General features: G+C 46.1%; 1 protein-coding gene across 6 annotated transcripts in view; it reads left to right on the plus strand.

The window, feature by feature from the left end:
• Positions 1-11279: 11279 nt before the first annotated feature.
• Positions 11280-22081, plus strand: part of Dgkh (diacylglycerol kinase eta) — a 172780-nt gene continuing 161978 nt past the window's right edge. For 2 of the 6 annotated variants that reach the window (XM_005070936.4, XM_021227670.2), the window contains exons 1-2: positions 11285-11537; positions 19704-19889. In XM_005070936.4, the coding sequence (XP_005070993.2) occupies positions 11478-11537; positions 19704-19889 (246 nt within the window). In that variant the 5' untranslated portion in view covers positions 11285-11477. Of the gene's footprint in view, positions 11538-19703; positions 19890-22081 lie in introns of all 6 variants that reach the window. The other 4 variants (XM_021227669.2, XM_021227666.2, XM_021227668.2 and 1 more) reach the window with 4 other exon arrangements.

Consider the following 22081-nt stretch of genomic DNA (forward strand, 5'->3'; position numbering starts at 1 on the left):
GTGTTCTGTTGTAGCAACAGAAACTCCAACTAAGGCACAATCCCTTTGCTCTCTGGAGTCTGGAAAAAAGCATATACCCTGGACTAGGCATTTTTAGCACACTGTTCATTCCATCCCAATTCTCCAACAGGTGTCATTGAGGCAGGATAGAAAGGTCAGGGATATTAAAGGGACATGCGACAGAAAAGATCCCTTCAATCTTGGACTCTGGTTTATGTCCCTTGGTGACCGAGTCCAAATTACTTGCAAAAGACTATAATTCATTTTCTGAGAAAAATATCTCAAACAAGATTATGAGCCATGTTTTACAGCTGAAACAGCAGCCTTGGGCTGGGGACCTAGTTCAGGCCCAGGGTGAATATTGGTCTTGTAAGCATAGGGTCCTGAGTTGAATACCCAGAATCTACATCAAAAAGGGCTGGGTGCAGTGGCTGATGAGCCTTGCTGACCAGCCAGCCTTGCCTGCTCTGAGGGTTCAAGACAGTGAGAGATCCTGTCTCAAGTATAAAGGAAGATGATGTCTGAGGAATTATCCCTGATGATCCCTGAGAGTGCTCTCGTTCTGGCCTGTGCAAAAATTCAAACAGGTTTGTACACATGCATCCACACACAGGTACATACGCACACCATACAGACTTTGACATCGGGACCTAAGTAGATACGAGTTCCTTTAACCCTTTGTGAGTTGTGTTTCTCTGCTCAGCCTTTAAACATGGACACTATACCTCGTAAACCATTTCTCATTTACTGAGAAAACTTCATCAAGGCAGATGTGACTTCAAGGAAGGGAAGGCAGGAAGACTGTAAGTCTAAGGTCAGTCTGGACTATATGGCACTATCCTAAAAAAGAAAAAGATAAATAAAAGGTTTGGTATATGGGCATTTGGTTGGTAGAGTACTTGCCTAGCATGAACAAGGAAGATGGAGGCAGAAGTTCAACTACCTCAGCTTCCTGGCAAGTCTGAAACTAGTCTGAATTACATGAAACCCAGTTTAAAAAAAAAGTTACCAATACTCATGTGTACGAGAGAGAGAGAGAGAGAGAGAGAGAGAGAGAGAGAGAGAGAGAGAGAGAGAGAGAGAGAGAGAAAGAGAGAGCGGGCATGTGTGTGTGTGTGTGTGTGTGTGTGTGTACCTTCTCTCTTGAGCAGCCCATGGGCACTGTGTGGTTTGAGTGGGAATAGCCCCCATAAACTTGAATACTCAGTCCCCAGTTTGGGGACGATTAGTAGGTGTGACCCTGTTGGAGGAGGTGTGTGTCACCAGGGTTGAGGTTCAAAAGGTCACAACATTCCCAGTTAGCAATTGCTGCCTCCTGCTTTGTAGATCAGATGCAGTCTCTCAGCTGCTGCTCCAGCACCATGCCTGCCAGCCTGCTGCCATGTTCCCCACCACGACGGCCATGGACTCACACTCTGCAACGGTGAGCCCCAATAAAGTCTTGGCCATGGTATCTCTTCACAGCAATAGAAAAGTAACTAAGACAGGCGCCTTGGTTGTGTATAATCTCTCTCTCTCTCTCTCTCTCTCTCTCTCTCTCTCTCTCTCTCTCTCTCTCTGTCTCTTATTCAAAACCATGTTTTCATTAAACTCCAGCTTTGCTTCCTGTGGACTGAACCTGAAAGTCTTTTCTGTGGTATAGTCTCAGCTTGCCCTGAGCAGAGTCTCTGGAAGGAATTCCTCAGGTGGCACAATTGCCGGTGTTGGGCTCTGTGTCTTCCTTTGCCACTGCCATTACTGAGTAGCACAGATTGTTCTGGAACTTGCAATCCTCCTGCTTCGTCTGCCACATGCTGGGATTATAGGCCACTGTGCCTGACTATATTATGTTTATTTAAAAATGGTATAAATGACTTTCTGAAGGCCTCAAAAGCAGGAATTTGGGCACAGTTCTTTCTAACAGCAAACTCAGGTTCCTTCCATGCAGAATTAGTGTACCTAAATGATAAAGTGCTGACCTCACTCTTCATACTTTCTTTTCTTCTTTGTATAGTGCATCAAAAGAAAATTAGCCTAGCCCTTCCTGAGAGCACCACTGACCAGCATTAGTCCTTGAACCTGGAGGCATTTGCTCAAGTACCTTTTTGGCCCCTCAGGTCTCCAAGGCCTACACACTGAGCCCTGCATGCCCCACCCTCTCCAGTCTCCTGCAATCCCCTCTCCCTGGTAGACGTCAAGCTGGATACCTATACACTACCTACAGACTCCCTCCATGACCCTTCTCCTGAGTTCTAGAACCTGGCTGTCAGTCAATTCTTTCTACTCAGTTCTTGACAGCACTGTCTCTTGGATCGAGAACTGTAAGCAGGAATCTGAAGTGGGTGGGTCCTACCACCATCTAGAGAAGTTCTGCTGAAAGTTTCCTCAGGGGATCAAAAAAGTCTTCTCATCTTTCTCCTGTACATGTGGAGGAAACCTCACATTTTCTATTTCTTTCTTTTGAAACTTATTTTTATTGTATGTCTTTGAGGGTTTTACTGGCAAAATATGTCTGTGCACCACAAATGTGCAGTGTCCACAGAGGCCAGAACTTGTCAGATCCTCTGGAACTGGAGTTACAGACAGGTGTTAGCCATTGTGTGAAGGCTGGGAGCCCAACTTGGCTCCTCTTAACCACTGAGCCATCTCTCCAGCCCTGACTGTGTCATTTCTTGAATTACAATTAAATCTGTCGTTGGGCGGTATCAATGCATGCCTTTAATCCCAGCACTTGGGAGGCAGAGGCAAGTCAATCTCTGTGAGTTGGAGGCCAGTCTTATCTACAGAGTGAGTTTCAGGATGGCCAGACTGTGACACAGAAAAACCCTGTCTCCATCCCCCCTCCAATAAGGAAATAAACAAATAAGGCCTGTCATATTCTATATTAATTTTAGGCTGGGCTGGTTATCCTTTTTCCACAGAGAGTTCACGTTTGCTCACCCTTTCTTCTGCGGCATTAATAATTGCATCCTGAAGTCCTGAAATATCTTTTTTCATATTTTTTCTATACTTATCTCTTTGTTAACTGAATCATAAGAAATTATTTTCTTCTCTCCTAAATAACAAAATCTGTGCAGAGAAAAAAAGAGCATACTAATCATATTATTATTGTGAGTGTGTATGAGTGTGTGTGAGTGTGTATGGGTGTGTGAGTGTGTGTATAAGTGTGTGAGTGTGTGTGAGTGTGTGAGTGTGTGTAGGAGTGTGAGTGTGTATGAGTGTGTTTGTATGAGTGTATGTGTGTGAGTGTGTGTATGAGTGTGTGAGTGTGTATGAGTGTGTGTATGTATGTGTGAATGTTTGTGTGTATGAGTATGTGTGTGTGAGTGTGTGTATAAGTGTGTGAGTGTGTATGAGTGTGTGAGTGTGTATGGGTGTGTGAGTGTGTGTGTGAGTGTGTGTATGTGTATGTGTGTGAGTGTGTATGAGTGTGTGCATGAGTGTGTATGGGTGTGTGAGTGTGTGTAAGTGTGTGAGTGTGTGTAAGTGTGTGAGTGTGTGTGAGTGTGAGTGTGTATGAGTGTGTCTGTATGAGTGTATGTGTGTGTGAGTGTGTGTGAGTATGAGTGTGTGAGTGTGTATGAGTGTGTGTATGTATGTGTGAGTGTGTGTGTGTGTGTGTTACCCTTCTTGTCTGAGTTGCATGTCACCATGCACATGTGGAGGTCAGGAGACAAGCTGTAGAGTAGTCTCCTTCCACCTTTTTGTCCATTTAGGGTTCTAACTGATGTCACCAGGTTTGGGTGGCAAGTGCTGAGCCATCTCATCAACCCTGAAGTGTGCTTTAAAAAAAAAATCTGCTTTTCAGATTTTTCAGCATTTCTACTGGGAAATATCCAAGGTTAAATTTTTTTTTTTGGTTTTTTGAGACAGGGTTTCTCTGTAGCTTTGGAGGCTGTCCTGGAACTCACTTTGTAGACCAGGCTGGCCTCGAACTCACAGAGATCCGCCTGCCTCTGCCTCCCGAGTGCTGGGATTAAAGGCGTGCACCACCAACGCCCAGCTTCCAAGGTTAAATTTTTAAATACAACTTTTTTAGATTTTTCTCTTGATATTATGTGAGATGAGGACAATAGGGAACAATAAGTTCATTTGTAGAATTTGCACATCGAGTTATGAGCTGTAAGCAACACAATACATCTATAGAGGTATGGCGACTTACCTGTAATCCTGGCACCTGGGAAGACAGAAAGACAAAGAAAAAGCACATCACTCCACTCTGCTCCACGAAGGCCATGCTCAGGAAGTGAAGGCCACTGGAATGATCTTAATCCACATGACTAAAGTATATACAGCTGATCCTCTTTTGTGTGCTGCACAGGAGCTTTATAAATTGGGACTAAGACCAGAATCCCCAATTCTTACTTCAGATGTGTTATTACTAAGATGCAATCAGTTGATGAGCTCCTTCAAGGGCATTTCTCATGAGAAAGTCTTGATCAGATTATTTCTATGGGAAAGTAGTAGTCTCCAGGGTGCTCCATCCACTGAGGTCTGACTGAAGCAGTAGAGACTACTGTTCTTTGTTCTTCTAATGTGAGACACACATGTCTTTATTATGCATTCACCATGTTCACCAGGTGCTACATCAGAAGTACTCCAAATTTATAATCTATGCCAAGAATGGACTCTGATTGCCTAGAACATGAATACCAAACTTATCAATACAGAGAGCATTGTGGTTGATTGTTTCAAAGACTACTACACAATTATATATGTATACATGTATGTGTTTGTTTGTGTGTGGCGTGTGTGTAAGAGAGAGAGAGGGAGGGAGGGAGGGAGGGAGGGAGAGAGAGATCCACAAGTTTTTTGGGGGGGTTGTATATCATATTGGTATTATATTTTATTTATTTATTTATTTTTGTTTTTCAAGACAGGGCTTCTCTGTATTGTTTTGGAGGCTGTCCTGAAACTCGCTCCCACAAGTTCATTTTACAATGGTTTTGGAAGGTCTATCTTCTGGTCCCTTTAGTTTATCTTCTGGTCCCTTTAGTTTGGGCAGGGTTTTGTGACAGGTCCAACTAGCTCACTTGGTAATGCAGATGCTCTATGACATCTGAGGAGGATTTCACAGGAAGGCTTTGGTTTGCACCTAGCTCTCTCTCCCTCATCAGGCACCTTGCGACACCTGACCTTATGTGTAACCAAAAATCCATTTGACCATTGTGAAGCCAGCATGCTGGAATGAGTAATTGAACGGCATTGGAGATAGAGGTACCCAAGAACCCTAGTGGTACCAGCCTTCAGGTCCTTGAGTCTGGCAGCAGTAAGGACTACAAACACTAGTGAGCCAAGGAAATCTGTCAGTCAATGGCAAAATCAAGATCAGATCCTCCCCAGGTAGATATCTCCACAATGCATAATTTAAGCCCTCCCCACCCCCAGCAAGTAAACAAAGAACACTCAACCCCCCTGAAGAGAATCCTCCAGCAAAACACTACAAAGCATGCAAGGAAATAATCTGACCCAAATGTGGCCCATATGCACACAAATGGGGGAATTTATTCTGGCAACTATAAATAAAACAAACATTTCTAAATAAATGTGCTTAAAATGTTCAATGACACGCTGGTTGTGGTGACACATGCCTTTAGTCCCATCACTTGGGAGGCAGAGACAGGCAGCTGTCTGCGAGTTTGAGGCCTAACTCTAACCCTAACCCTGCAAGTGACAGGCAGGACAGCCAGGGCTATGTAGAGAGACCCTGTCTCAAAACCAAAACAACAAAAACAAACAAACAAAGGGTTAATAAGATCAAGAAAAAAGCATGAAAAAGAACCAACAACTTTCAAAAAGAATGAAATGAAACTTCTAGGAAAATAAACAAATGAAAACTCAACAGTCACCCAGCAGGCTAAACAGAGCACTCAAGAGGTAGAAGCAGGAGAATTGCTACAAGTTTGAACTCAGACTGATTCACGTGGACAGTGGATCATAGGAAATACATAGGAAAACCTTATCCTGTTTGTTGCCAGGGACACTGGCAACAAATAGCCCACTAAACATAGTTGCAAATAAAATTAGGGAACTAGGTAATATACCTGAGACAATTACCCAAGTCTAACAAAGAAGAAAAATATGAAAGCAAAATCAAGATTTGGAGGATAACATGAAAAACTCAGTAATACCTAGCATAAGTTACAGAAGCATAACATAGAGAAAGTTGCACAGAGCAGGAATGAAGAAAAGCTAACAATTGAAAATAAAATATTTTCATATTTAAAGAAGGATTTATGGTTTTAAGGTAAAATGAATATTTAGCTCTGTGTGATATATTATTTATGATTTATTAAAGCTTGCCTGAGGATTCAGAAAGCAAAGCCAACCACAAGCTATAGAGGTCAGGCAGGACGCAGGAGACTGGCAGATGGATCTCTCTGAATTCAAGACCACCCTGGCTTACACAAGAGGGAAGAGTAACAGAGCTCACACATTTGATTCCAGCACTAGGGGGTGGAGACAGGAGATACGTGACTGGGTGGAGAAAGGAATATAAGGAGGAGGGGACAGAAATTCAGAGTGTTTTGCCTCTGAGAATTCCTGGAGACAGGATTGCAATTTCAGCTTGGTAGAGGTAAGATCTACTGGCTTCGCCACTTTGCTTCTCTGACCATCAGCTTGAAACAAGGCTCTTCAAAAAAACAAACAAACAAAAACAGAAAACAAAAAACAAAACAAACAAACAAACAAAAAACAAAAACAAAAAACCAAACAAACTAAATTAAAACAAAAATCCACTAGGTTCAGATCAATCTGAACACAAACTGAAAATACGAAAATTTGTTAGGCAGAAAGATATCTGTACAGTAATGAGACTGACAGTAGGCGCTCACGCCTTAGATTGCAAAAGGTGATTAGTTATTTTAAATGTTAGCATTAATCACTTTCAGTGTAGAATTCCATAGCCAATGAAATTATGATTCAGGCCCAGGAGAAAATTGAAACTAGGAGACTCACAGGCATTTGGTGAAAGAAACGTAAAAGAACATTCTTAGCCTTTGTGTGCCAAGGTTGGTAGAAGTCTATGAAGCATATGCCCCACCCCGCCTCTTCCTCCTGCAGTAGAAGCCACATCTCATCCCTTCCCTGCATACGGGGGGGGGCCGAGGGGGGCGCGGGTGAAGCCCTAGGCGGATGGTAATGTGGAACAGAGGACACGCCCAACAATCCACTAACGTGTTCTGTTCCTTGAGAAGGAAACACCGTGTGGGGGTGGGCGGGGCAGCACTGAGGCTTTCCTGGAGCCCTTTACTCTGATTAACATACACAACCAGTGAAAATAGATCTAAAAAGTACGCTAAAAGTCAGGCTCCCAGGCCAGTCTGATAGTGGTAAGATCAAACTATTTATAAGACACTCTGAAAACACAATGACTTGGAATGGTTGAAAAAAGAAGTAGTTATACTGTATAATCAGTAGTAAAAAGAAAACCATTGTATTGCAAGATAGAATTTAATGTGACAGGACAACAGATATGCTAATCTTTTTCTTGATTTTTTTTTGTGTATGTGTGTGTGTACATGTCTACACGTGCACCATGTTCATGCAGGTAGCTGAAGCCAGAAGAGGGCATTGGATACACTAAATTGGGATTATAGGTAGCTGTGAGTTGTCAAATATGGGTGCTAGGAACTGAATTTGGGTCCTCTGGAAGATCAGCAAGTGTTCTTTTTGTTGTTGTTTTTTGGAGACAGGGTTTCTCTGTGTAGCTTTGGAGTCTATCCTGGAACTCGATCTGTAGACCAGGCTGGTCTTGAACTCATAGAGATCTGCCTGCCTCTGCCTCCCGAGTTCTGGGATTAAAGGTGTGCGCCACCACCACCCGGCTTCAGCAAGAGCTCTGAATCACTGAGCCGTTTCACTAGTCTCTGCAGCTCTTTTCAAGGCACCAGTCCCATTTACAGCATTTGCTATCAGGATCAAAACACTTCCCTAAGTGCTCATGGAAGTGATGACTGCAACAGGGATAGGGGTTACATAAACATCGAGACCATAGAAACAGCTACATATGTAGCCAAGGTAAAGAAGCAATCTGCATTATAGCCCTGGCTCTGGGATTTACACAGGAGGGCCTTGGACATGCTATTTTTTTCCTTTCCAGCTTTAGTGTGTTCTCTTTTTAAAATATTACATTGTGTGTGTGTGTGTGTGTGTGTGAGAGAGAGAGAGAGAGAGAGAGAGAGAGAGAGAGTGTGTGTGTGTGTGTGTGTGTGTGTGTGTTTGTAAGTGCAGGATTACCTGGCATTGTGTTTGTGTGTGCGTGTATATAAGAGTGCTGGACAGGGTGTGTATACAAGTGAGTGTGAGTGTATGTGTGTGTGTGTTATTCCTTCTACCACGTGGGTGTGGGAGTCTGCAGTCAGGCTTGCCAGTGGACCTTTACCCAAGTCTCGTCAGTAGCCTCAGCTGCAGTTCCCTATGAAAGGCACTAACACAGCTTACGAGGAACCGTGAAAATGAAATCAGACAATGCAGAAAAAACTGATTGTTTGGTTAGAGTTAGGGTTAGGGTTAGGACCTTAAAACCATATCACAATTCTTCCAACAAACTTGTGAAACACATGTTGAGAACTGTACTGGAGTCAGGAAGATGGAACGATTCAATGGTAATATTTGCTACCAGGAAAAAGCTAACTTGAAAAAGTCTTCTAAGGTATTATGACAGGACGGGGTGGTCAGCGATGGCTTGTAGTCCATTAGTGTAGAGGGGGCAGACAGTTTTTTTTTTTTTTTACCACGAAGCACAGTCAGGAATACTTTTATGAAGAAGGTAACCCTTAGGGTGAAAAGGGAAAGATGAACAGGTGTTTTATAGTCTGAGTAAGAGGAAGAACATTCCAGAAGAGGGCACAACATAAAAACAAGTGGCCTGAGGGGAAACTGCCTGTTAGGAACTCAGAGCATTTGAAGGCATTGGTGAAGTAGGCACTAGCTAAGATATTAGGACTTAAATCTTTAAACTTTGGTCACAGCAAGAAGGATGGCATATGAGTAATTTCGAGGCAACACACCTAATAAGTGGAGCTGGAGGGATAGCTCAGTGGGTGAAGGTACCTGCTGCCAAGCCTGATGGTCAGAGTTCAATACCCAGCACTCACTCACATGGTGAAAGGAGAGAACCCATGCCTTCAAGTTGTCTTCTGATCTCCACAAACAAATAAACAAAAATGTAATAAAACATTCAAAATTAATAAGGAAAGTAATGCAAAGTTGCAGGAGTCTAAAATAAGGGGCCCTAAGTGAGGCCAGAGCAGAGAGAGAAAGAGAGAGAGAGATAGAGATAGAGATAGAGAGAGACAGAGACACACACAGAGAGAGAGAGAGAGAGAGAGAGAGAGAGAGAGAGAGAGAGAGAGAGAGAGAGAGAGAGAGAGAGAGAGAGAGGAACCACAAGCTGGAGGGGAAACAGTGAGAGAAAGGAGGAACCTAGGATTATTTTTTTCCTTCTCCTTTCTATGACTAAGTGAATTGTGGTGACATTTACCATTTACATAAGACTCTAGAGAAAAATCAGCTGTCAGGAAAGCACTCTGTTTTAGACAGGTTGAATTTAAGGCCAGGGGGAATAGAGGAAGAGATTTCTCGTTAAGAAGCAAGAAACGGACAGGCTTCTGGGCTGTAGAGAGATGGCTCCGTGATTAAGAGCACACACTGTTCTTGTAGAGGACGGGGGGGGAGTTGACTCCTAGCACCCTCATTGGTTGCTTATAATTCCTGCTCCAGGGGGATTGGGTGCCTTTGGCCTCTGTGAGAACTTGCACTCAGGTGTACAAACCCACACACAGTCGTATACATGCAAGTGAAAAGTCAAAGTTAAATTTTTTTTTAAATATTTGAAAAAGAAGTTTGCTCTTGGTCTGGTCACATAGCTTAGTCGGTCGATAGGATGCTTGCCTAGCATGAATGAAGCCTTGGGTTTGAGCCCAGGAAGTGAAAGCAGCAAGATCAGAAATGATGGAAATCTCTGAGTTATCATTGCCTGCCTGGTAACTAAAAGCAAGGAATGGCAGGCAGGACCTGATAGACCACTCATTCGTACTACTCCACCCTCACTAGGAAGAAACGAAGGCCAGGTTACTTAGGCACATCAGCGAATAAGTGCATGGAACAAAACATGGTCAGAAACAAAGAAGACCCAATTATTAAGGGCTAATCTAAAGGAGAGGCTCAGGAATACAAATGTCATCTGTCAGGTCATAGAAGGCGAGGGTTGGAAAACATCCAGTGGTTTAGGAGGCTCTCTCCACAAACCTTAGGTGACCTTTTGCAGTGCAGCCTCAGTGGAGTATTAGCCGGGGAAGTCAGAAATGACGTGGGGGCATGCTGGATCAGGTAAGTGTTTCGATTTTTCGGTTTCAAAACCTGGGAATGCATCTGTCTACCAGACTACGGGCCGTGAGAGGATGCTGGCAGGAGCCTGAAAGTCCACGAGAGAGGAAATGACCCATGTAAATGCAGTCGCCGCTCTGTTGGAACTAGATGGAAACCGTCTTCACTGCCAGTAAGGATGATTTGAAACGCTACTTGCACTTTTCGTTTTCTTTTTCTCTGAAAGCAGCAGGAGGAGACAGTTGACATTTAAGGTCTCTCTTCGAACTGCCCCTGCTCCTAATTCGAGTGGAGCGCTCACAGCGCACCACAGACGGGCTCCTTAGCTGGTTTTCTTCCCACGAAACTATTTAGTCACAGAAAATGAGTAAAGGCAGGGCTCCCCAAGCTTAACCTCTCTCGCAGATGGCAAACAAGCCATTCACTCCAGCTGTTCAGAGTAAACCACCCCTGGCAGGGGTGCTTGGGGTGCGAAGCGCGCAGCCTCGCTCTGTTTGAAGCCGGGTATTGTCCTGGGCAATTGCTCCAGCCTCAGCTCCGGAGGCGGCCGGTCGGGGCTACGGGCGTCGGGGGCGAGGGAGGCCGAAGGACAGGGACGCCAGGACGAGCTCCCCCCGGGTGAGCCAGTGGGCCCGGGCTTCCCCCGAGGCTCCTGGCGAGCCCGGCCCCTCGGGGAGGCTGCCTCTTTCCGCGATGCCACCTCCTGGTGCCCGTGACCACCCGGTGGCCGCTTTCGGTTCCACGCCTTATAAGGACTGGCAGGGGGGTCACGTGCGTCCCGGGCCGCCCGCCGGGAGGGGCAGCTGGGGGAGGGGCGGGCGGCAGGAGGAAAGGGGAGGGAGTCGGGGGCGGAGACAGGAGCGAGAGGCGGATTCTGCAGCCGTGGGAGGCGGCGGCGGTGGCGGCTCGGGGAGCCGAGCGCTCACGGCCGCGCCAGGGAGCGGGACGCAAGCGGCTGCGGAGGCGGCGGCGGAGGAAGGGACCAGCGCGGGGGCGGGCGAGCGCGGCGGAAGCCAGAGAGCGCGGGAGGGCCGGTGACTGACTCCGGGCGAGAGCCGGGGCGGCAGCGACAGCGATCGCGGCGAGCGAGGTACAAGAGGCGGCGGCCGCGGCGGCGGGGGCCCGTGTCCGTGCGCCCCGGCGGCCAGCGGGCGCGGGCCGGCGCGATGGATCCGCAGCACGTGCGCCCCGCGCTCGGAGCCCGCAGCCTGGCCTGGGAGGAACCGGTGGGTACCGCGCCCGCGCCCACCCCTCCCGCTTGTCCTTGCTCCCTGCGTCCCCCTCCCGGCCCGGGTTCCGTTCAGGAAGCGGTCCGGGATGAGGTCCCCAGCTGCTTCCCAGCCGGGGCAGCGCTTCCTCCGGCGCCCGGGCTCCACCTCGCGCGCCGCCCGGAGCGCCTTTGTCCGGTCGGCTGGAGCTCTTCCCCGAGGGGCCTCTGGCGACGGTCCTTCGAGGACCGTTTCCGCGCTTCATCCGCTTCCCAACTTTGCGCTTCATTCCCGAGGGTGGCGCGGCGGCCCGGAGAGAGGAGGCGGCGGGGCCGCGCGGTCAGCGGGTGGCGCCGGGAGGGAACGGGGCTCACCTCTTGACCGCGCCCTGGCAGTCACCTGGGAGCGCAGCTTCCCGAGGACCGCCGCCTGGGGAGGCGAGTATCAGCCGGTAGCCCAGAGCCACGCCTCCGGCTCGGGTGGCCGTGGTTGCCCCGAGCTGCTGCAGGGGTCTGGGGGCTTGGTCCGGGATCCAGCGACGAGTCAACTTCGCTTTCGCTTGGTTTTCACATAAGACGCCACACGGTGGTTGAGACATTGTAGGGGCCCAGAGTGTGTTGTGTATGCGAAGATGAGGAGAGTCGGGGTCTTTGAATTTGTTCTCTAAACTCCTTTAACTTATTTTTTGCATCTCAAACAGAACCCTCTAGTATCCGTCCCTCCAGGGATTCCTCCCAGGAATACCAGTCCCATGCAGACCCCTGCAATCTTTAGTGGGCAATGAATTTTGGCTCTGCATGCCCTGTCTGCGTTTTTGCTACTCCCTTGTGGTTGATACTGAGAACCTGTCTCAAATGCTTGGTCCAACATTTCTGGCTTCATACGTGCTGCGGTGCTGTTTGGATGATGTTTTCCCAGGGACTTCCTGAGTCTGCTCAGGCGGGCCCTCTGCCTGTTGAGAGCGTGTAGGTCAGGTGCCAGGCTTGCTTCTCCTTTTCTGACCCATAGACTTGCAGTCCCTTAGCCAGGGTACGTTTCGCTGCCTCTTGCTTCCTGACCTTTCAGGAGTGTCCTTCGACTTTGATCCATCTGCAGCTGCTTTTGCTTTTGTGAATTTGCACGTTAGGTAGTCCATCTGCTCATGGTCTATTGCTATCACCATCATGGAGTAAGCTATTCTTGGTTAAGGATACAGTTCAGTTTTGACATTTAAGATCATTGGGTAGTAAATCCAGTGACCTGTTCTGAACTTTACTGCTATATGAAGTCCCATCAGTCTACACCAGTCGCAGTGGGAAACCCTGAGTTATGTGTAGTGTTTTCTTTTGGGAGGGGCTGATGAGTGTCAGGAGTACTTTGCAGTTAGAAAATTAGAGACCTCAGTTTTCTTTTCAAAAGTGGTAAGAACCAAAGTGCTTTCTTATTCTTACAGAAAATATTCAATACTAGCCCCCCCCCAAGAACTTTTAAAACTAAAACCTTTACAGAGGCGTCAGAGCGGTGATACTAGCTAGACTGCAGAACTCTTAAAAAGTAGGTGTAGTTAAATGGCTAAGACATTTTATTTGTTCAGCAGATATTTTTATCCAGCACCTATCATGTTCTGTGATGGTTGGGCAAGCTGCTAACACTCTGGCAATTTTTGTCCCCAGGAAGCTTACATTCTTATAGCTAAAGAATGAAACCTATTCAAGTATGTGTCATAAAACGTTTCTCCTCAGTGTTTTTATTCTGAACTTTCTGCAATGACTACAACGTTAAACATTTTTTTCAAAGGAAATCTTTATGTAATTCCTTAAGAAAGTTAAGTTACTTGTGTTACTAAAAAAGGAGAGAGAAAGGAAAATGCACTAGAGGGAAAATGTTTAAATGTTAAGTATTTCTCACTGTAAAGCAAAGGAATTGGTGGTAACTTGATCTGAATATGTTTTGAAGGAATTGGTGCTAACTTGATCTGAATATGTTTTGAAGGAATTGGTGCTAACTTGATCTGAATATGTTTTGAAGGAATTGGTGCTAACTTGATCTGAATATGTTTTGAAGGAATTGGTGCTAACTTGATCTGAATATGTTTTGAAGGACACTGGGTCCATCAGAACCGGCTTTGTTTTCTTGTGCTTGGGGCAGTCTCACATTGTACTCCACTAGTCTTGTTAGGGATTTACTAGGTTACCCAGGCAGGCCTGGAACTCCCTGCTATGCTCTTGTCTCGGCAGAGTACCAGGATTCCAGGCATCATGGAGTTCTCAAAAATCAGGTTCTTTAACTTTGTTTGGTTCAGTGATCTCAATGAATGAAGGGAATTCTGGCATCTTTCACAATGAACCTATATGACATGCAGTCAAGCCCCACGTGGTATACTTAGAAACAAAGGGCTAGCCACTCCAGCCCTGAGGAACCACTGTCTTACACACACACACACACACACACACACACACACACACACACACACACACACACACACACACACTGCAGCCCTGAGGAACCACTGTCTTACACACACACACTCTCTCTCACATACACACACACACACACACTGCAGCCCTGAGGAACCACTGTCTTACACACACACACTCTCTCTCTCTCACATACACACACACACACACACACACACTGCAGCCCTGAGGAACCACTGTCTTACACACACACACACTCTCTCTCTCACATACACACACATACACACACTCTCTCTCTCTCACACCACACACACACACACTCTCTCTCTCTGTCTCTGTCTCTCTCTCACACCAAACACACACACTCTCTCTCTCTCTCACACACACACACTCCAGCCCAGCGGAACCACTGTCTTACACACACACACACACACACACACACATCTCTCTCTCACACACACACCACACACACACACACTCTCTCTCTCCCACACACCACACACACACACACTCTCTCTCTCCCACACACCACACACACACACACTTTCTCTCTCTCACACACACACACACTCCAGCCCAGAGGAACCACTGTCTTACACACACACACACACACACACACTCTCTCCCCCCCCACACACACACCACACACACACACACACTCTCTCTCTCCCACACACCACACACACACACACACACACACACACTCCAGCCCCGAGGAACCACTGTCTTACACACACACACACACACACACACACACACACACACACACACACACACCCTCTAAACACATTTAGTGGAGTCACAGGTTTCCGGAAGTCCAGTCTGTGTTCACAGTCTCTTGGGTTGGGGATACCTGCTTCCCTCATTGGCTCCTGTAGGTGCCCCAGAACAAGCAGCTGGTGTATGCTCTGGCTGCCACAGGTGGAGCCCCAGCTGCCAGTCTGTCCCCACCAAGATACATTTGTCCTCCAAGCCAAAATAAATCCGTTCTCTCTTACAACAAAATGAAACAACAGCAAAGAAAACAAACCTGTTTTCACTTGGCTTCCAATTCTGAGTTCTTTCAAACCTTTTTAAAATTTAAATATACTTTACCATAGAAGCTTGCAGATGTACATTCATAAAAAAGACCTAAATATAGAGTAAGTGGGATTGGTGTATTATTATGGCATGTAATAGCATGCATGTAAGAATTTTTCTCATTTTTTTATGGAGCCTAAACCATGATGGTATGTTTTCTATTATTCACACATAAAAGCAAAGGATTTCTTGGAGATTAATGTAGCTACCTGAAGAGAAACAGTACTTCTTAGGTAAATATACCAGTGCCTGGAGCTAAGGGAATTTCTGGGACTTCATGGCATTCTGTCTGTGAGGGGGTAAAATTAAGTTATTTAGCTAAAGCAGAACATTTGAATACATTATTAGCTTTATTTAGCATTACTCTGGTTAAGTATTGAACTTAAAGAAGATGCAGGCTAACAGTTAAGTTTTTCCTGTTTTCTTTGATGCTAGCTTTGGAATATAGTCAAGTGTTAGTGAAAATATAGGCATCACTCAAATTTCAAATAAAAAAGTATTTGGGGGAATTGGGTGTGGTACTGCACTCCTGTAATCGCTGCAAATCATCGGAGGAAGGAAGGCTCAGAGTTTGGGGCTAGCATGGGCTACATATTGAGACTCTATCAAAAAGCCAATGAGGGAAAGTAATTGGAGCTGAGGTGTAGGTTAGTCAATGAGCACATGTCTGTGCAATTCCCTGGGTTCCTCCCACTGAAATAAACAAACAGAATCAGAGCATTTTGACGTTGGGAATGAATGGGTAGGAAGATATTTAACAAAGCAGTCCCTAATCTTTGGTGGGAGTGGATAGCCGATAGGTAGTTAGAATTATAACTCAGTTTAAAAATGTAAGAGTATTTACAAAATACCCTTTTTAATGGAGAGAAGCTTGAAGCTTCATTTCCTGAACTTGAGTTTTGTTTCCAAATGGTTTTGAACCAGTTAGTATTACCAGTTAACGTTCCACCAGTTAACAATCTAGAATTAGACATGCAGAAAGGGAAGGGTTTCAAAGCGAGAAGGCCAAAATACAAACAGGAGGTTGCATGGTTGCGCTTTATGCCAGGGCAGTGAGAAGTTCTGGTGTGTGTGCAAGGACCACAGTGGGTTCCTGTAATCCACAGCACCATTGCTCTTGGAATGGTTTGTTATCTGGGCAGCAACTAAGAAAATTTCAAGAGGGTAAGCCTGTCGAATGTTAAGTTCTGAATACGTAACAAATAGTGTTTTGTGGAAATAGTTGCACCTGGCAGTCACGGCAGCCTCCCGGGCCTGTGCTTGATCATTCTGCAGTCTTTGGTTCTGTACTGAGCAGGAGCATGAGTCCCAGAACATGGTTTCTAAAGTACTTACTTGTGTCTTTTCAGCATATGATGTGTAACCCTCAACACTATATCAAAAATCGAATGTAAAACTGTAGAACATGGGATTCAACCCTTAAAGTGACTATCAGCCCAGATTGTTGTTAGTAGTTGATTAATATAAAACACCCCTGTAGATAGTAATATTTAGTGTTCATAAAGTTTTAGTCAGCATGTCAGTACTTTTTCCCCCCTAATGGAGTATGATGTCTTATTAAGTAGAAAGCCACTTAATGATTCATTTCCATTTAATCCTGATTGTAACATGTATAGAATTTTTGTTGATATTGTTCTTTGGAGACAAGGTCTTGCTGTGTTGCTCTGGGATGGCCTGTTAATCACTATGTAACCCAGGCTGGCTTCAAGCTCTTGACACTCCTGCCTCAATCTCCTATATGCAAGTTTTAAACAGTTTTGGTGATATGTTTCACATGGAGATTCTCCCCCTCCCCCCAAGCTCCCTGACAGGGTTTATTATATAGCCCTGGCTTCCCTGGAGCTCATACTGAAGACCAAGTTGGCCTTGAATTTACATAGATCCACCTGCCTCTATCTCCTGAGTGCTGGGATTAAACGTGTTTACCACCACTGCCTGGCGATGATCTCAGAGTAACACTAATAAAAAGAAATAATCAGTATTGAAGACATTATCTGAAGACCTAAAACACTACAGCAAAACTCAGGGAGCGATTTTAAATCAAATAAGGTAATATGCCACATATTTGAAACTTCAATAGCCATTTTGAGACACACAGGCTGATACAGGAGAACTGCTATGAATTCAAAGTCAAATTGGGCTATGAAATGAGCTCCAGGCCAGCCTGAGGTGTGCTGTGAGGCTATCTCCAAAACCAAACAACAATCAGTCCCCTTCCCCCCAAAACTAAACAGGTGTAGTGCATTTCAGTTAGATTAGATAGCCATTTTGGACATTTACATCCAGCACTGAAGAAGCAGTTAGTAGGTCAGATATTATTTTAAACTGGGGATTCCTTGCAAGTTTCTAGAAGAGATGATTCTCCAGTGGGGGTTTTCCTGAGCGGGCTTTTGTGGGAAATGAGGCAGCATTCCTTCCTTTGCCTACACAGTGTTTTCCAGGGTTTCCTCTACAGCTGCAGATGTCGAGGAGCTACAGTCATTTACTTAGCTGAACTAGACCTAGACTGGCTTTGCTTTTAAAGTTACAAGCATTAGAAACTTGTTGTTGAACTCTATACAGAGCACAGCTGGCGGCAAGGTTACGTCCGCACTTTGAGGAATTAATTGCCCAGCTCCTGGATCGGATGCTGTTTTAAACTTTCTTTAAGCAGTTTGAAAGAGTGAGAAATGCAATCCATCTTCTTCCAAGGATCACAAATAGACCTGGGTGTAAAACCACTTTTCAGTTCCGTCATCCTTGCCTGGGTCCTGGAAAATGTTGCTATATAAAACTTGAAAGCTTAATGTGTAGATTGAAGTACAAGATAACGGCCAAACTGACCTTTAGCTATATATAGTGCGGGGAAGAGAACATAAGAATGTAATCACGTTTTTTACTTTGGTCCCAGCTTGTGACCTCAGCGCCTTTAACGCTAAAAGGAAAGCTTGAACTATGTAAAGACCCCTTTACTAGGGGTTTTTGTGTTGCCAAATCATTAGATTTGTCTGCGATCAAATAGCCAGACCAGGATAAAGGTCATTCAAAATTTTGTTTTGGTTGTGATGGACCTCTGTACACTCGACAAGATCTAGCACTGATTTATAATTCCAGCCAAGGCCTTTATTTAATGCTATTGTCTCTTAAAGACTTCCCAGCAGTATGCTCTTGTAGATACAGAACTTCATATTATCGGGGCATAAGAACTCTTGAAATCCATTTCACCCCAATCCTTTCTTTCCCAAAGGAAATAACTGAAGCGTGAGAGGTTGTCTTTGTGTTCGTGTAACACGGCAGTGCTGTCTTATTCTGAATAATTGAAACGCATTTCCCAATTTTAGTACAGTTAAAATGTCCTAGAGCTCGCGGCTCTAACACAGAGCCGAATAATTGTTGGGTGTTAAGGTTGCTCCTTAGAGGAAAACAACCACCCAGAATCTGAGTTTTGAGGAACTTTCAAGGTCACGGCCCCAACTGACAAATAGGAAAGGAACCTAAAGGGCATGGGCTAAAAAGATTGCTCTATCAAGGCACTCCGGGGAGGCTAGGGAGTTCTTACTTAATTGAAAAAACACAGCCAACAGTGTGAAATTCTCTTCGGTTGAGAGCAGGGAGCTTTTCATTTTAGTGTCTTCTCTCCTAGCCTTCTCCTAACAGTACAGGACTTTAGAGGCTGAGTGTGCATTCTGTGCTGCGAGTTTGCTCTTGCCCGCCGCTGCGCTTAAGCAGCAGGCTAGGGATGCCTCTTGAGCTAAAGCTACAGCCGGTGGACCCCCTCTCCTCCGGCTCCAGTCCGGGCTAGGGAGTGGCGTCTTTTCTCTTATGTGATTGCATATATAATTTTTTTCTTTGCTTAGTACTTTGTTCACATGGCTGAATGCATTCTTCCAGGCATTGTGGATGAGCGCTTTATCTTAGACATTTATTTCAGCATATTGTCGTCTTGGGCTGCGTGTCCTCTCTTGTTTCGGCGCTTTCTCCACGCCCTTCTCAGCTTCCTGTTAGCCAAAGGGAATCGCTCTTTCTGAACGAAAAGTTCCCAGAGCGGAGCTGAACCTCCCGGAAAATGCTCTTCTCTTCCGTGTGCGCCGGATGGGGGTGGGCCCAAAACTAAACACCACAGTAAAGGAGACCGAAAAGACCCGAACTCCCTGGAGAGGTGGGAGAGGTAAGGTCCTCAGAGTTGTGCTGAGGGTCCGGAGATCCAGACCATCTCCCGGGCGGAGGGAACTTTTACTTAGCTGGAACGGTGCCACAAGGCCCGAGCGTGCGGAGATTCGGGGTCCAGGGTGCACCCCTGGGCACAGGAGGAAGCTCTATGTTCCTTTCCCCGCCGGAGCCTCCCCCTCACGCCTGCAGCGTAGCAGCAGGGGAAGAGCATCGCCATCGCCGGACCTGCTGGTGCACTCCTGCCCCATTCGGCCCTCTAGGCCCCCAGACCCTAGAAAGAGTAAGAGTAAGGTTGTTCGAGCCTTATTGCGATCTCCGTTCTCAAGTCGGTGCTGGTCGTACCCTGGGCCAGCGACCCCAGAGCATCCCAAGTGTGGGTGCGCAGGCGTGAGGCGTGCAGAGGAACCGGCGGTCTCAGGGGCTGCGTGTGGTCCCAGGTCCCCAGAGCCGTGCGGCCAGGACCTCGGAAGATGGCGCCAGCTAGACGCGGGGCTTGGACGCTCGGGCAGAGCCTAGCAGCTGACCACAGCCCCTCGGGGCACTGTTGTGTACCCCGCAGGAACCAGAGAGGATGGCCGGGGCGGGCTGCCAGCACCACCCTCCGGGAGGAGCGGCCGTTGGGACCAGCGCGGTTTCCCCAACCGCTGCGGGACCGGGAGAGGATTCATCCGACAGTGAAGCGGAGCAGGAGGGACCCCAGAAGCTGATCCGCAAAGTGTCCACCTCTGGACAGATCCGGACCAAGGTAAGGCTGGTCTGGGGGCCTGCAGGAAAGCTGTAGGTGGAGGGAGAACGCGGGAGATCCCGGGAACCTGGGATCCGGAGGAGGAGCGCAGGGGCGCGGCCTGGACGGGGCGGAGCCTCGCTCAGGGGCGGGACCCGACACCCGGGATTCCTGCCTAGGGTTTGGAGACTTCCAGGGTGTGTTCCAGAATGCTGGGCTAGCCTTCAGAGCAAGTGGCTTGGCGGGAGCATGGGAGAAAGTTGAAGCCCTTCTGCGAGTTCCCACGTAGGGAACTTAAATAGGGAGTCTGGTTTTTCACTCTCTGTGCTGCTTGCGCTGGAAGACCTGCGGAAGGAAGCTGTATCGCGCCTGCCACATTGCATTCCTATCGGCGGCAGCAGACTGTTTGCTCCTCTCAGGGCACAACTCGACAGGGTGGATGGGAGATGACGCCAGTCACTTTCTCTGGTGTGCTGTGCCTACTGGCTGGCAAGGCTTTTTCTTCGTCTCGGGTTCGCACAGCATGCAGAACTCAGATTGCACATCCATGGTGGTTCGCCACACATTTCCCCTTCAGCTTTTGTGCAAGAGGGTGTGCGTGTGTGGTTGTGTAGCTTTTGTGTAGTTGTGTCGACCGTCTCAAAGTTGAGCTTCCATTTGATGATGAACATATACAAAGCAGGGGCTACTGGGTATTAACGGATTTATATATTCTAAAGTTCTCGTTAGTTTCAAAGTCTTCTGGAGGAATTTGAGTAGGGAACTGATTAAATCATTGGATGCAAAAATTAATTCATTCTACAGCTATTTTTTCATGAAAATTAGCTTCCTACGGCTTATGGGAGTGTTACATGGAAACAGTTTTACTGTATGACAGTAGATTAGTGTTTGTTTTAGCGTCAGCTGACTTCTAACATTAAGGAGAGATTCGCGTCAGTGGCTGTAAAGATACGGTTGCTAAAGACTCAAGGGTTGCTTCCGCTGTTTGTTTACTTCACATCTTGGAGTTGATTTGGGGGGGGGGTTTCGAGACAGGGTTTCTCTGTGGCTTTGGAGGCTGTCCTGGAACTAGTTCTTGTAGTCCAGGGTGGTCTCGAACTCACAGAGATCCCCCTGTCTCTGCCTTCTGAGTGCTGGCGTGCCACCGCCACCTGGCTTGGAATTGTTTTTAATAGAGACGTTTTTTGAGTTTTATAGCATTTGCAATATTTGGAAATATAGAGTAGTTTTCAAAGATTAAAGCCAACCAGTATAGAGACTTTACTAACAACGATTTAAACTTTTGAAATCTTAATTTAAAAAAACCATAAAACTGGGTTAATGAGAAAAATGGCAGGTTTAAAAACGGCACATTATATACTTATATGAAATCGTCAAAATTCATGCATATTGATTTCAAGATTGACTAGTAAAGTTATGCCATTGGAAAGAAAATTTACGTATGGTTATAAATTGAACCGAGTAAGTAAAGTTGAACAGCAAACTTGTTAGGAATTGCTACTAAATTTTGTAGGTTTAATGAACTTCAAAGTCATAGCTAAGATGGTATTGTTAAATTTTGGGACAAAGCATTTTATGAAGACTAACATGTAGGTAAAAAGCATTTTTTTTGTATTTTCTGCTTGACTTTCTGATAAATATCTGCCACAATTATGGCTAATTATCAAGCTTTGGAATACTTCCTGTGATATTCATTCATAACAGAAGGTCAGAAATACCTGCATTTTACACTTGCTCATATGTTAGTGTTCATATAAAAGTTTCCAAATACAAACATCTGAGGCCAGAACATTAAGTTGGCAAGACTCGTGGGCTTCAGCCTCACACCCTCCTCCTGCAGTCCAGACTGTGAGATGTGCTGTACATGTCACCACTGAGGCTCTCATCACATTCACTGCTCTGAGGGAAGAAAATGAAGTCAGTGGGGGAGTTAATACAAGTAGGACGGCTAAAGGCAGCGATGGGTATTACCTGGATAAGAGTTCAAGCATCCTTAGGAAAAATGTAGATATCTCCTCATCTTCTCCACAGGGATGTAAGCTGGGAGAGGCTGACGTTCAGGCCCCAGATTTTGCTGTTTTTGAGGCAACACTAACAGTTCTTGCTTGTGAAGATGTGTGAAAAAAAAATCACTAAGAACGATGGGTTAGGATTACTAATAGTGCCTTTAGTTCTGCATTCTTACCCTTATATACACACATGCTCACATACAG

This window comes from Mesocricetus auratus, unplaced genomic scaffold (genome assembly GCF_017639785.1).
Source record: "Mesocricetus auratus isolate SY011 unplaced genomic scaffold, BCM_Maur_2.0 Super-Scaffold_2245, whole genome shotgun sequence".
Lineage (NCBI taxonomy): Eukaryota > Metazoa > Chordata > Mammalia > Rodentia > Cricetidae > Mesocricetus > Mesocricetus auratus.